The 14,171-nt window shown below is 37.8% G+C and overlaps 1 protein-coding gene across 1 annotated transcript in view; it reads left to right on the top strand.

Annotated features, from left to right (window-relative positions):
- The window catches only part of Cftr (cystic fibrosis transmembrane conductance regulator (ATP-binding cassette sub-family C, member 7)), a 142,997-nt gene that overhangs the window by 98,887 nt on the left and 29,939 nt on the right, over nt 1–14,171 (top strand). Inside the window, exons 19-22 of the mRNA XM_013019916.1 lie at nt 476–555; nt 5,325–5,475; nt 7,270–7,497; nt 9,218–9,318. Coding sequence (XP_012875370.1) covers nt 476–555; nt 5,325–5,475; nt 7,270–7,497; nt 9,218–9,318 — 560 coding nt within the window. The remainder of the gene's footprint in view (nt 1–475; nt 556–5,324; nt 5,476–7,269; nt 7,498–9,217; nt 9,319–14,171) is intronic.

Below are 14,171 nucleotides of genomic sequence, written 5' to 3'. Positions count from 1 at the left end.
GCCACAGATCATGCCTAGAAGTCAGAGGAGAGAGAGTAACTTGAGATGGAACATGGACATAAAGCAAACAATGAAAGCTTGTACAAAATTATCTTTAGGCTTATGGTTGCACAAGTGAAGTTGAATAGTTTAGCATGAGCTCATGCATGTAATACCCTGAGCAGTCATTCTTTAAGGGCCCATCATAACATTGCTTTAAACATTAGTGCTTTAAGGCATTGGTGTTTTACCTGAATCTTACAAGAATCTCTATTTTATAAAAAGTCCAAAATAAGAGAGAGTACCTTGAACACGTAGCTTCTTACAGCCTTGACTAAAATTGTCAGATTCCTTGTTTAGCTGATTACCTGCTAATTCTTATTTGAGAATGCTTATTCTTATTTGAATGCTTCAGCTTGATTCAGATTTATCATTAGCCATATTGCTCTGTCTTTTTCATATACTTGATTTTTGAGAATTTTTCTTTGTGTTACAGGTGGGATTCTCAATAGATTCTCCAAAGATATAGCAGTTTTGGATGATCTTCTGCCTCTTACCATATTTGACTTCATTCAGGTTTGTAAAAGTTAACTGTTGACATTGGCCATATTGTTTTTCAATGATTTTAAAAGAAGTAAGCACATGTTTTTTTCAGGTTTTTTTTCATTTGATTAAGTGTTGAAATGTTTTCTGTTGCATAAGTTTGGAGAATATCGAGTCTTCAGAATAAGCACAAATGTAATATATCCAGTAGCAAATCATAACTGTTTATCTGGTTCAAGCTCGAAACAATCCACCTTTTAGATATACTAACTGGGTACTTGCAAGTGATTAAAAAGGTAGTAAAGGCCATCTTCTCCCAAATCACTGGTCACAAAGTATGACATTCTGGGTACTAGCATCATTATGTGATAGCACAAGGCTCATGTTAAAATGAAGATAAGTCTCTGGGGAGGTCACACTAGAATCCATCCTCACCCAGGAACACTTAGGCACAAATTAGCTTTTAGCTTTATAACTTTAGCAAGTTAAGTGCCACAATGAAGAGAGGAAAGGGAGATACATGAATAGTACAAGAAGAATTCAGGCTGTGTGAGGGCATTCTCTATGCAACTACTGTACATAGCTTTTCTAGGAAGCCAGGCTGTGAAGCTGACTCCTGGGGTGAGGTGATTCCTGGGTGGTCAGAAGAGAGGGCAATGGGTTAAAGATAAAAGTGACCTTGGGATACTGCATTGGAACTCCAAAGTGACAGGGTTTAGGAGAGTTGTCACTTGATACTCAGCTGTAGCTTCCTTCCTAGTTTAGATGACACTCAAGGCACCAAATGCTAGTCTCAAGGATTGTGTTGGAGAAAGATTTGGCACAAAGTATTGTTATTCTTTGAATGAGACATTCTTACATTTTGTCCCCTCTTAACACTTCCAAAATAATTCTTCACTGAAATGATTTCTTTCAAATAAAATAATGGCTTTGTGTGTGTGTGTGTGTGTGTGTGTGTGTGTGTGTGTGTGTGTGTACAACCAACACTGGCAGATGCAGAAAACCCAACCTGTCGGTTTGCCTTATCTGAAACAATTGACCCAATCAAATACATTTACTGCTCCAAGTGACCTTTAGCATATTGGATTTCCTTCAATTGCTGTGTTTAGAGATATAACTCAGCAGCACCTGCTGGAATTTTTTAATCCATGTTTTGAGTTAATATAGTCAAAGGACTGTTTCCTATGCCTTTCTTTTAATGCTGGGTACTTGTTACTCCTGGTATGATGGCAGATGACTGGCTCCTAATATAACATGATTAAATCAGGTAAAAACTGGAATCTGGAAATAGTCATCTGGTTGCCAAAGTGTTTGCAAATGACACAAATTATACCCCTTTTCTACCTCTAGCGAATCTAATGAAGCTCTTCCAAGTTTCTTTGTGGCCCATCTCTGAAATCTCCTGGAGAGTTAATTTTTAGATATTTCTTTTATAAATGAACATTTTTTGACATGTGATGGCTCTTAACTAATTTGCATGCCAGTTTCAGTGTTTCTGTGCAAATGTTAAGGTTCATTTGTTGTTGCTTCACAAATAATTAGACACAAGTGATTTTCTTTTACTTTAATCTGTTTCTTTTATAGTACCAGAGGTCCCCACTTTAAGGAAGCATAATTTATGACAATCCAAATGCAGTAAAAATCTGATTAATTTTGAGTTAATTAAATAAATAATTGCAAGCATTCTTTAAATTGTGAGCATTCTCTAGTTACAATTAGTTATTTTCAAGCAAATAAAATTAATTATATTCACAATATTTCAGGAATCCATCTAGTGCACAAAATGGATTAATCAAATCCCCCCCCCCCATTTTTCTCAGCTGTGGGGCTTCAACTCAGGGCCTGGATGCTGTCTCTGAGCCTCTTGGTGTTCAAGGCTAGTGCCCTACCACTTGAACCACAGTGCCACTTGGTTTTTTTTTTTATCTTTTTTTTTTATCAGTTGTGGGGTTTGAACTCTGGGTCAGGGCGCTGTCTCTTTGCTCTTCAGCCCAAGGTGAGCAGTCTACCACTTGAGCCACAGCACCCCTTCCAGTTTTCTGGTAATTTATTGAAGATAAGAGTCTAATGGGCTTACCTGCCTGAGCTGGCTTTGAACCACAATCCTCAGATCTCAGCTTCCTGAGTAACTAGGATTGCAGGCATGAGCCACTGGCGCCTGGCTCCACTTCTGGCTTCTAAATGGTTAATTGGAGACTTTTTTGGCCAGAGTGGCTTGGAAACATGAACCTTAGATCTTAACCTCTTGAGTAGCTAGGAATACAGGTGTGAACCACCAGTGCCTGACTCACTAGATTTCCCTTTTAAAATAAGCTGAACTCTAATTCCAACTTTTGATAATGCTTGGCACAAATCTGGATAATAAAACTGGAAGATTTGTGTTCTATTTCAAAGATACCACTACTTCACCTTACACAGATACTTAATTTCAAAGAGTTTCTGGGTTGCCAACTGTAAAGCAAGAAATTGAAACCTCATGGTACTCTCTTTCAGTTGGAAAGTTAAATGGTTAAAACTAGAATGCTGACCATACATGAGAAATTTATGCTGAAAGGCAAACACGAAAAAGCTGAACTCTGGTGTCTTATCTATCTCTATAGCTTGGCAAATAATTTTTCTTTCTGAAACAGAAGCATGCATAATTCTAAAACCTATTCTCAGCCTCAAAGCTTTAAGGACTTCTTTCTCCTCCAAGTTGAATGGTTACACAAAGTCCTTCTATTTTCATCTCTTCAATGTGACTTTTATATTTTCCCTGCACATTTATCCCTGTTAATGTCTGTTCACATTTTCAAGGACCTCCTATCACTAAGGAGTTAAAAACAAATCTACTGTTCATTGAGTGGTTTTCTTTTCTTGCTTTCTTGTTTTCTTAGAAGCTTTCTTATAATCTGGCTTTCTCATTTTCTTGATTTTCCAGGCCTGGGGCACTGTTCCTGAGCTTCTTTTGCTCAAGGCTTGCACTCTACCACTAGAGTCACAATGCTACTTCCAGCTTTTACCATTTATGTGGTACTGAGAAATTGAACTCAGGAATTCATGCATGCTAGTCAAGCTCTCTATCACTAAGCCATATTCCCAGCCCAATTTCCTGGTTTTCAATAGGCCTTAATTTTTTTTTCCAGTCCTGGGGCTTGAACTCAAGGCCTAGCACTGTCCTTGAACTTCTTTTGCTCAAGGCTAGCATTTGATCACTTGAACCACAGGGCCACTTCTGGCTTTTTCTCAATATGTGGTACTAAGGAATCAAATTCAGGGCTTTATGCATGCTAAACTAGCACTCCACCACTAGGCCACATTCCCAGGCCAACCTTTAAACGTTTTTTTAAACCACTTTCAAAGTGGCCCTTCATTGTTATCAACTGTTTCTGTTTAACAGCTCTGTGGGATCCTCTGTTTCAGGAGTGCTTTGAAGCTGCTGTGGTGGGTGAATATGTGCTGCCACATCACAGGAGAATGGTTGTGTGAACTCAAGTTTTCAGACTCAATCACTGACCCTCCCAGGAATGTTTAGGATTTGGTTATAGATGTGTGTGTTTGTGTGTGTGTGTGTGTGTGTGTGTGCGCGCGCACTTGTGCATGCATGTGTGAGTGTGTGTGTGTCTAGGGGATCAAATTAGCCTTGTACATGATTACTTAGTACTTTATCACTGAACTATATCCCCTTTGGGAGATATAGTTCAGTGATAAGAAACTAGAAAACTCTTACTTCGTCTTGTTCTGAAGTCCTACCGTTGATTTATTTCAATATTGCTTTGTTTACTGGGATCTCACTTCTTGCCTGGGAGCATGTCTGGCTGCAATCCACCTGTGTTAGGATCTCTAATAGTTAGCTCTTTATTGAAAAGGGACCATTTGGGCTTCTTTCTGTCTAGGCTGGCTTTGAACCATGATCCTAACAATGTAAGCCTCCCAAGTAACTAGGTAAAAGACACTGGCTTTAATTTTAAATTAAATAAGCTATCTCCTCCATTTTTTGAGCTATTAGAGCATATCCAATTATTTCAAAGAATGAGAGCAGGAAAACTGGGAAGTAAATTTTGTTAAGTATAATTTATTTATTTTAATATAAACATATGAAAACTAGCCTGCCTTAAATGACCTGACTGTATTAAAACCATGTATTTCTAAAGATCCCCAAACAAATGTCCACTTGCCAAAACTTTTCTAAAATTTTGTCTAAAATTCACATTCATATTGAAATTAGTTCAAAATGGTTTTTTTATAGGTTAGGCTAAAACATTCATATTCATTTAAAATTTGTTTATTACATACTATTTTATGGTATCTGGAGCTGGCACTCATGGCTCAGGCCTATAATTCTAACTACTCAGATAAGTTGAACCCAGAAGATCAATATTTGAAGCCAGCTCAGGCAGAAAAGTCCTCAAGATTCCCCAGCAACAACTAGCAAAAAGTCAGGCTGGGGGCATGGTACAGCACCCGCTAAGCAATCAAGTCCAGAAAGTGTGAGATTGTACCTCTGTACTGGCAAAACAACAACAACAATGATGTTTCTGGAAAACAAGAATGTGTGGAGAACAAAGAACATCAGCCTTTCAATACTTCAGAAAATTTATTGGCAACTTAAACCATAGTTTGACTTTTTACAGGACCTAGAAACAAATGTCTTTTGAGATGATCCCATTCCCAGTTTAAAAAAAAAAAAAAAAACACAGCTCCCTCTATTAAGGATAGAGCAGAGTAGAAAGAGCTTATGTAGAAGTAAATCACTGACACACCTTGTCTACTTTAGATTGTGAACATATGTACTGACTGACATGTTTTCTTTGATGCTACAGTTGCTATTAATTGTGATTGGGGCGGTGGCCGTAGTCTCCATTTTACAACCCTACATCTTCCTAGCATCTGTGCCTGTGATAGCAGCCTTTGTCCTTCTGAGAGCTTACTTTCTCCGCACCTCCCAGCAACTCAAACAACTGGAGTCTGAAGGTATGGCCGGGAATGTGCAGTGCTCACCTGCAGTGAAAGCCACAAGAGCCAGCAGGGATTCACTATATGTTAATTTACTTTTTGTTGTGGTTGTTGTTGTTGGTTGTGGGGCTTGAATTCTTGGCCTAGGCCTCATCTCTTCAGCTCAAGACTAGTCTTCTACCACTTGAGCCACAGCACCATTTCTGTTTTTTTGGGGGTGGTTTATTAAAGATAAAAGTCTCATGGACTTTTCCCGGGCTAGCTTTGCACCATGATCCTCAGATCTCAGCCTCCTGAGTAGCTAGGATTACAGGTGTGAGCCAACAGTGCCCGGCTTGTTAATTTACTTTTTGAAAAACATATTTCCCTGCTGTAAAGTCTTACATTATGTATCAATGCTTTTTTGAAATGTATACATATACACATATACAAACACACACATATATGTGTATACATACACACACACAACAAAACTACATTGCAAAACTACACATGAATTGTTTTAGTTAACTAATGACTATGTGATTGAATTTGGTTTAGAAATAAGTGTGTTAAGTCCTCTGAGGTTTGGTGTATAGGATACTGATTTGTTACATATAATATATATATATATATATATATATAATATTTAAAAATAGAAGTGCTGCTAAATTTTCTACAATTTTTTAAATTTTTCCATTGGTTCCCAAATGACACTAGACTGAATTCTTGCTTGTTGTCTTCCTTTCCTTTATGTTCTTTATGTCTGGGAGCTGTTAACCTCTACTTGAGCCCTTTGACAGGCACATTTTTCAGTAATAGCTTAAGTACAAGTATATTTTTAGGGAGTAAACTACGATTATCTTTCTGTTTTCAGAGTTACTTGTTAAATAAACTCTTAGGAATATTTTGTGTATGTGTGTTGATTATGGGGCTTGAACTCAGAGCCTGAGCACTGTCCCTGAACTCTTTTGCTCCAGGCTAGCTCTAAACTATTTTAAGCCACAGTGCCACTTCTTATTTTCTGGTGGTTTGTTGGAGATAGGAGTCTCATGTACTTTCCTGTCTGGCTGGTTTTGAACCACAATCCTCAGATCTTAGCCTACTGAGTAGCTAGGATTACAGGCGTGAGTGATTGCTGCCCTGATCATATGAATTCTTAGTTGAGACACTTCTTAGTTGAGACACTTGATAAAAAGTTGTCTCTAAAGAAAACTAATTCTTATCATTTAAATTTTCAGGATTAGCCAGAAAAAAAAATGCCCAGGGTAGGGAGGATATCAGAGGGGTTCATATCTCTAATCCAGTCACTAAGCAGGAGGTAGAAATAGGGAGGATCACCAGTTAGTGGCCAATTAGGACACCGAGTTAGCAATACCCTTTTCTCAATAAGTAAACTGTGCATAGTAGCACATGCTTGTGACCCCAGCTTCTCTGGTGTCTAGAAGTAGTAAATTTTGTGGTAGGTAACTGGTCCCATACAAATACAAGAGATTGTATCTGAAAACTTACTAAAGCATTAAAGGGCTAAGGACACAGTCAAGTGGTAGAGCACCTGCCTAACACTTGTGAAGCCTTGAGCTCAATTTCTAGTTACACACCCCCACCAAAAAAAAAAGCAAGAATATTAAAATAAGGATCTGTGGCAACCAATTAAAGAGGAAAGATAACTCCGTAGAAATTTAATTTATCCCACCTACTGAAAATACAGCAACCACAGGGACATTTATGGTTTCTCTGTTAGTCTTGTTTTTCAGGAGCAAGCATGGCAGTAAGACATTGCATTCTGTGTTTACATAATTTGTGTTTGTCTTCTATGGGAATATTACACAGGCAGGAGCCCAATTTTCACTCATCTTGTGACAAGCTTAAAAGGATTATGGACACTTCGTGCCTTTGGACGTCAGCCTTATTTTGAAACATTGTTCCATAAAGCTCTGAATTTACACACTGCCAACTGGTTCTTGTATCTGTCAACACTGCGCTGGTTCCAGATGAGAATAGAAATGATTTTTGTCCTCTTCTTCATTGTTGTTACTTTCACTTCCATTTTAACCACAGGTACTATAAGCTCATTAACTTCAAACAGTTAAATCAAAACTTTGTCAAGTACTAAATTGCTATTATAGATTAAAATGTTTAGATGTCTTCTTTAGGTAGATGTGTTTTGAAATCTGGGTTTACTGTTGAACAAATGGCTTCTTTGATTTAGGGCTATATCCAGCAGTACTGACTCTGCTTTAAAATCCCTTGGAGATGCAGAAGATGAGAATTCTGTAGTTAATAGAAAAAGAGATCTTTTCAAGCTGACATGGGTAAAAGATCATGGCATCAAATTTAATGCATTTCTTTATTCAAGAACTCACTGAGTAGGAGAAAACAAATAAGCATATACTTTCCTTTTTTAATTTCCAAGTAAATGTTATCTTTTCACTTTATCTAATATGAATTTGGCATGGAAAAAACTGTCATTGGGGAATAAATAAAAGTGTCATATTTTCCAATATAAAGATTCTAACGTTTAGGATCTTTTTTTGGGGGGGGGGGTCCGGTTGTGGGGCCTGAACTCTGGGCCTGGGCGCTGTCCTTTGGCTCTTCAGCTCAAGGCTAGCACTTTACCACCTGAGCCACAGCGCCACTTCCAGCTTTCTTTTTCTGCTCATGTGGTGCTGAGGAATCAAACCCAGGGCCTCATGCATGCAAGGCAAGCACTCTACAATTGAGCCACCTTCCCAGCCCCAATGTTTTAAGTTGTTTTTTTTTTGTTTTTTTGGGGGGGTTGTCTGGTCATAGGGCCTGAACTCTGGGCCTGGGCACTGTCCCTCAGCTCTTCAGCTCAAGGCTAGCACTCTACCACTTGAGCCACAGCACCACTTCCGGCTTTTTTCTTTTTGCTTATGTGGTGCTGAGGAATCAAACCCAGGGCCTCATGCATGCAAGGCAAGCACTCTACCACTGAGCCACCTTCCAAGCCCAATTTTTTTTTTTTTTTGGTCAGTCATAGGGCTTGAACTCTGGGCTTGGGCACTGTTCCTCAGCTCTTCAGCTCAAGGCGAGTGCTCTACCGCTTGGGCTACAGCACCACTTAGGATCTTTAGGTAAATAAAAATATGAGATTTTCCCATGATAAATGAAATAAAAATCAATATAGAGGAATTAATTTGAGAAGTTGAATGTTTTTAAATGTTTTTGTACATGTAAGAGACAGTAAGGAAAAGAGACAAATACAGAAGGAGAAAGAGATAGAGAAAAGCAGATACAGAGGAAGAGATTGAGAAAGTGACAGAGGCAAAGTAAACATTCAGAGTGAATGCCAGATCAATGCCAAATCCACAGGTGTGTTTTTAAAGACAGAATCCTGATCAACCCCGAAAAAAGACATCAGTAGAAGTTACAGGAAGGTCCTAGAACAATGTGGGCCCCTGGAGGGTCCACACAAGCACTGGACAATGAGGAGTTCATCTGGATACGGGACTTCCTTTCCCATTGCTTGGTCTGGTATTTGCTACTACTGAGATGTACAACGTAATATTAGAAGATACAAACAGGCAGTTTGCCCATTACCAATAATGCCTTCATTGATAAGGGACAACTGTTTGTTAATACTCAGTTTGATTTTAAAAATTGGCCAAATGCTTCCCGTGAAAAGGCATTATCACTTCTGGCAGATGCTGTAAGACAAAAATGGTTCAATTAAAATGTGCATTAAGTATGATATTTGCATAAAGTTGTCCATAGTAGAGAGAAATAAGTTTTGTTCACTAACTTTTTCTGTATGTAGGTGAAGGTGAAGGATCAATTGGCATTATTCTAACTTTAGCTATGAATATCATGAACACATTGCAATGGGCTGTAAACTCCAGCATTGATGTGGATAGTTTGGTAAGTCATCGTTATTTTTTTTAATTTTATAACAAATGTACACAATAAAAAGGGTGTAGGTAATAGCATCTGGAAGATCTGTAGAGCCATTACTCAGATGAAGGCACAAAATATCACAGATACATTGTACCTCTCACTAAGATCCTGTCTGGCCTTTCCTCCATTCAGCTTGCCACAATGAATTTCCAGTGCTACAGTGAACATTCTTGCATATATCTCTGTGCCCAAGATTTTTCTATCAAGTGCTAGGACTGGATTGCTGAGTTACAATATTCACCTAGTTCAAGTAGATAATGTGAACTTGCTCTCAAGTGTGTTGTAACAGCTTGTACTATTGCTGTCTCCACTGCAAGAGATGTAAGAATTCTTAGATCCCTGTCTCCTGCAATACTTCTTGTCACATTTTTCAATTTTGGCCATCTGATGCATGTGATTACTGAGACGACAAGTCATGACACATTTTTCTTGGCCACTTGTGCTTTTTTATGTTGTCACATCACAAGTCAACTAGACTTACCGTTATTTTTCTTAATGATTTGTAGGAATTTATGAATCCTAGATAAATTGTCAGATCTATACATTTTAAATATAGTCATTTAGTCAGTAGCTTTGCCTATAGTGTCTTTTTAAAATTATTATTAATTTACTGTTATTGTAGAGGTGATGTACAGAGGGATTACAATTACGCGAGTAGGTAACGAGTACATTTCCTTTTATACAATATCTTCTGTTACCTCTCTTTCTCCCGGTCTTTCCCTCTCATTTCCAACCACTAGTTGTATAGTTCACTTTCATCAGAGTCTAGTGAACTCCACTGCTACACTTTTTTACCCTTTTCCCTCCAGTGCTGCATCCCCCGCCCTGATGAAAAGAAACTATGAAGTTTAATGAAGTTAAATGTGTTGATGTTTTTCCTTTATGGCTGTGATTTTCATGTATTATTTAAGAAATCCTACTTACCTGTGAGCATAGCAGTGGCTCACACATGTGAGGATAACAGCTGTAGGCCAACTTAGGCAAAATGTTCTTGAGCTTCATCTCAACAGAATAGCTAGGTGTGGTGGTATGTGCCTGTTTGCCGAGCAACACGGAAAGTGTTAACTAGAGGACCACACCCCAGAATGGCCAAGGCATAAACAACAACAACAACAACAACAACAAATTATGCTTTTATCTTTGTATTTAATTGTTTCAGTTTCTATATTTGCTTATCCATCATAAAATCCTTGTGCATATCTCCTATTTTATTATCTAAAAGTGTCTCTTTAAAAAAATTTAGTCTTATTTATTTAAGAAGTTGTACAAAAGAGTTTCCATTCAAAAAGCAGTTTAGGAAAACAATGCATCTTGAACATTGTCAGCCCATTCATCATTCCCCCCATCCTTCCCAACTACCTCTTCTCTCAATTTTCTTAATTTTATAGGCTAGGCCTTACATTTTATGACTGTATTCTCCTCCTGTCTTCCTTTCTTCAGTCATTTCCACCCTCCTCATCCTTGACCCCACCCCTCACTTTCCAGTACCAGTTTGCTGGTATTTGTTAGACTGAGTCAGCCTTTCTGAGGAGTCACACTGTGTTCTCCCATGAATCTACCATATTTTAGATGATACATTTTATATACTTGCATATCACCCTAAAGTGTTTACTTAAATATTTGTAAATCAATTCTATCTTTCATATGTGAGAGAAAACATGCATCCTCTGTCTCTTTGAGTCTGACTTACTTTTAGCTTTACTGTTTTGCTTGGGTTATGCAATAGCTTCTACGTGTTGAAAATCTTTGTTCCATGCATTTCTATTCTGTGTGTCTGATCTCCACTGTTGCTTTAAATTCTTTCCAGTTTTTCACATGAACATCCTAGGATATTGACCTGTACTTTGACATTATATCTTTCATTATGTCACATTGAAGGACCTATGCAAGGACCTATGGTGTTAAAATACGGTCTGGAAAGTATCAATATTTGCATTTGATTTCATTTTGTAAAAAGTCAGGTTCTCCTGTGAGTTCCCATTTCCCTGCAAAACACAGGTAGTGACCTATCCTGGGTATTTGTGGGGCATTTATCATCATAGTACTGGCCCATGTGATGGCTAAAGTACACAGTGACATTTTTATTTTCACCCTCAATTACATGAACAGTAGAAAGGGAATAAGAGAATGCTTGCAAAATTTACCTTTGTGTCATGTTAACATCCGAGGTCATGTGACTTCTAAAGCAAAATCTCTCTGTGGTATCATTTTACTTTACTGAATTTTTATCTGCATGTAGACTAAGTGTTTAAAATGGAATAAACAAGATACACTGGTTGCCACACTCTAAGTTATTAAAGTGAACAGCTTCTCAGGAAAAAAAAAAAAGATCTTTTACAGTTCCAAAGAGTATTTTACTGACCAGCCTGGCCTAGTTCAAACACAAATGCAGAGTCAAATATTGTCAGACCCATGAGGTTTTAAAAATGGAAACGTGGTATTTCTTGTATTTCTCTGCTGTTTTGCTTATATCCAGGTAACTAGTTTTCTTTAGCTTTCAATTAATAAATGTACTATTTGGGTGATAGCATTTTAGTGTTACCTTGTTACTTTGTACTTATGACTAAATATCTCAAATACTGACACTCAAAATTACCTCTCTTTTATTGCTTTCCTAATAAATTCATTCTTCCCAAAGATAGCACTTTCCTGCTTCATAAGTAATCCTGTTGTTTAATTTCTTGCACTTTCATCCACAGACCTCATTATATACATGCTAGAAATAAATATATATGACCAAAGAGAATCCTCTTAACACTTATCAGCTATACCAGCCTGTGGGACATTCCACTCAAATGCCCTACCTGGGTCCTAACATCTAGTTGTTCCCTCTTGATGGGACCTTTCTAACCATCACAAAAATAAATGCCCTCCCATCATCTCCACCAACATTCCATGCTTCAACCTTTTCACAATTACTGAAGGAGTATATACCAGGAATGAATCCTGATGACCTTCAGCCTCATGTTTTGGCTCTTGACCTTCCTTAGTCTTCTAACAAGTCTTCTCTGAAAGATCTTTAAATATTGTTGGGATTACAGCCCTTTGTTATCTGCATTCTTTATAGCTATTGCTCTCTACCCCTATCCTTCAGACAGTATCTCTTGATGAATTATAGATTAATCTCTTTAATCTCTGATGCTCTTTCAATATCTGTCCAACTATCATCTTGACACCTCCATCGTTGTAAACCAGGGCTAGGATATTTTTTCCCCCAGACTTGCCATTGCAAAGCATGACTTACTGTACAATATCTCACTAACACACACTCAAGGAATGAGGGGGTTGGACATATTTTGAAAATGTCAAAAAGCTTCTACTGCACCTACTAATTTGTCCATAATATTAATTGAATAAACACACATGATCTAGAAAGGGTGTCAATGTGGTGTTTCAAATTTAACAATGCTAATCTATCTGGTGATTAATACACTTCTCATACACAGTTACTTCCTTTGAATGAGACAGTCAATAATTCATGCCCTTTAGGGACATGTCCACCACAGAGTGAACACAACTAATACTCCTGGTATGTGAATGTTACAGGACTTCTTCCTTAGTTTTTCAAGTGAAACCCCTGGTTTCACTAGATGACTGGCCTATTGTGTGCTCTTTAGGGGACCAGGAAGCCACCTGAGTGAGCAAGGACAGTAAACCAGCAAAAGTCCCATTTAGATTCCTGTTAGTGAAGCTCTAGAAGATTTTTGCATCATTGCTGCAATCTGAGAAGAGTTTGCTGTCAATAGAAACTCCCTCTGTTTCTTCTTTGTTCTTTCATTGCCTGTGTTTATTTTGGGTTCCAGTAAAGATCAACTGACTGATTGTACAATAATCAACACAAAATCTAGGGGAGGGGTGGGGGAGAAATCTGGCCTTTCTTCATTGCTCATAATGCTTCATTTTATTAATAGCAGTTATATAAATTTGAGAGAAGTCATTTCTCCTATTTTTCCTTTGCCTCCTTTTAGTGGTCTCTTGATGGTATTTTTGTTGTTCTGTTTTAATGAGTGTTTGTAGCATATTTACCTCTTGTGATCTCTGTCTCAAGATTTCTTTCTGTCCAACCATCTTTTTCTTGAAAGGTGGCTGTGGTGGAGAGAACCTTGCATCTCATTCTGCATACTCCCTACCTACTCCCACACGGAAACACATCCCATTAGGCAAGCTATAGTCTTATATCACATTTTTAATATATATAGAGAGTGAAAGAATTAAGTTAAAAATTTACTAGGCTACCTACCAGCTCCAGTGTTCTCGCTTTTGAGCCCTTCCTGTATGAAAGACTTCAACTCTTGCTTAGTAACTGGTAGGCATTATTCCAGATCCTTATAGAAAATACATACCTGCCTTATCTGTGAATGCAGTTGCTAGACTGATCAAACAACCTGAATCAATCTGCTACTAGGGCCAAAAAGGAAAAAAAATAACATCGTTATGATGTTCTGAAGTCTTGAGTTAGTACAAGAGACTTATGAGAAACCCGAAGAGAAAAGAAGCATTTTGAGACTGGAAAAATGACTGTGGCTTTGTACCTGTCACCTTAACTTTCAATTTTCTCATTTGCTTAATGAAAATAAAGGAATAGATCACAGGTTAGATTACCTGGCATCACATGAAAAGTGTATATAAAAATTGAATTTTACTGGTTTCTCATGTCTATAATCCTAGCTCATCATGAGGTCTGAGAACCCCTATTGAGAACCAATTACAAGCAGATATTGCTTACATTGAACAGCACTAACCATGAGAAAAAATAGCAAGTGAGCATTCAAAAACCCCTAAATTTAAACCTCAAGAAAGTTTCTCTTTCTCTCTCA

The sequence above is a fragment of the Dipodomys ordii genome, unplaced genomic scaffold (assembly GCF_000151885.1).
Source record: "Dipodomys ordii isolate 6190 unplaced genomic scaffold, Dord_2.0 Scaffold48, whole genome shotgun sequence".
Classification (NCBI taxonomy): domain Eukaryota; kingdom Metazoa; phylum Chordata; class Mammalia; order Rodentia; family Heteromyidae; genus Dipodomys; species Dipodomys ordii.
This window is presented reverse-complemented; position numbering and strand designations above follow the sequence as displayed.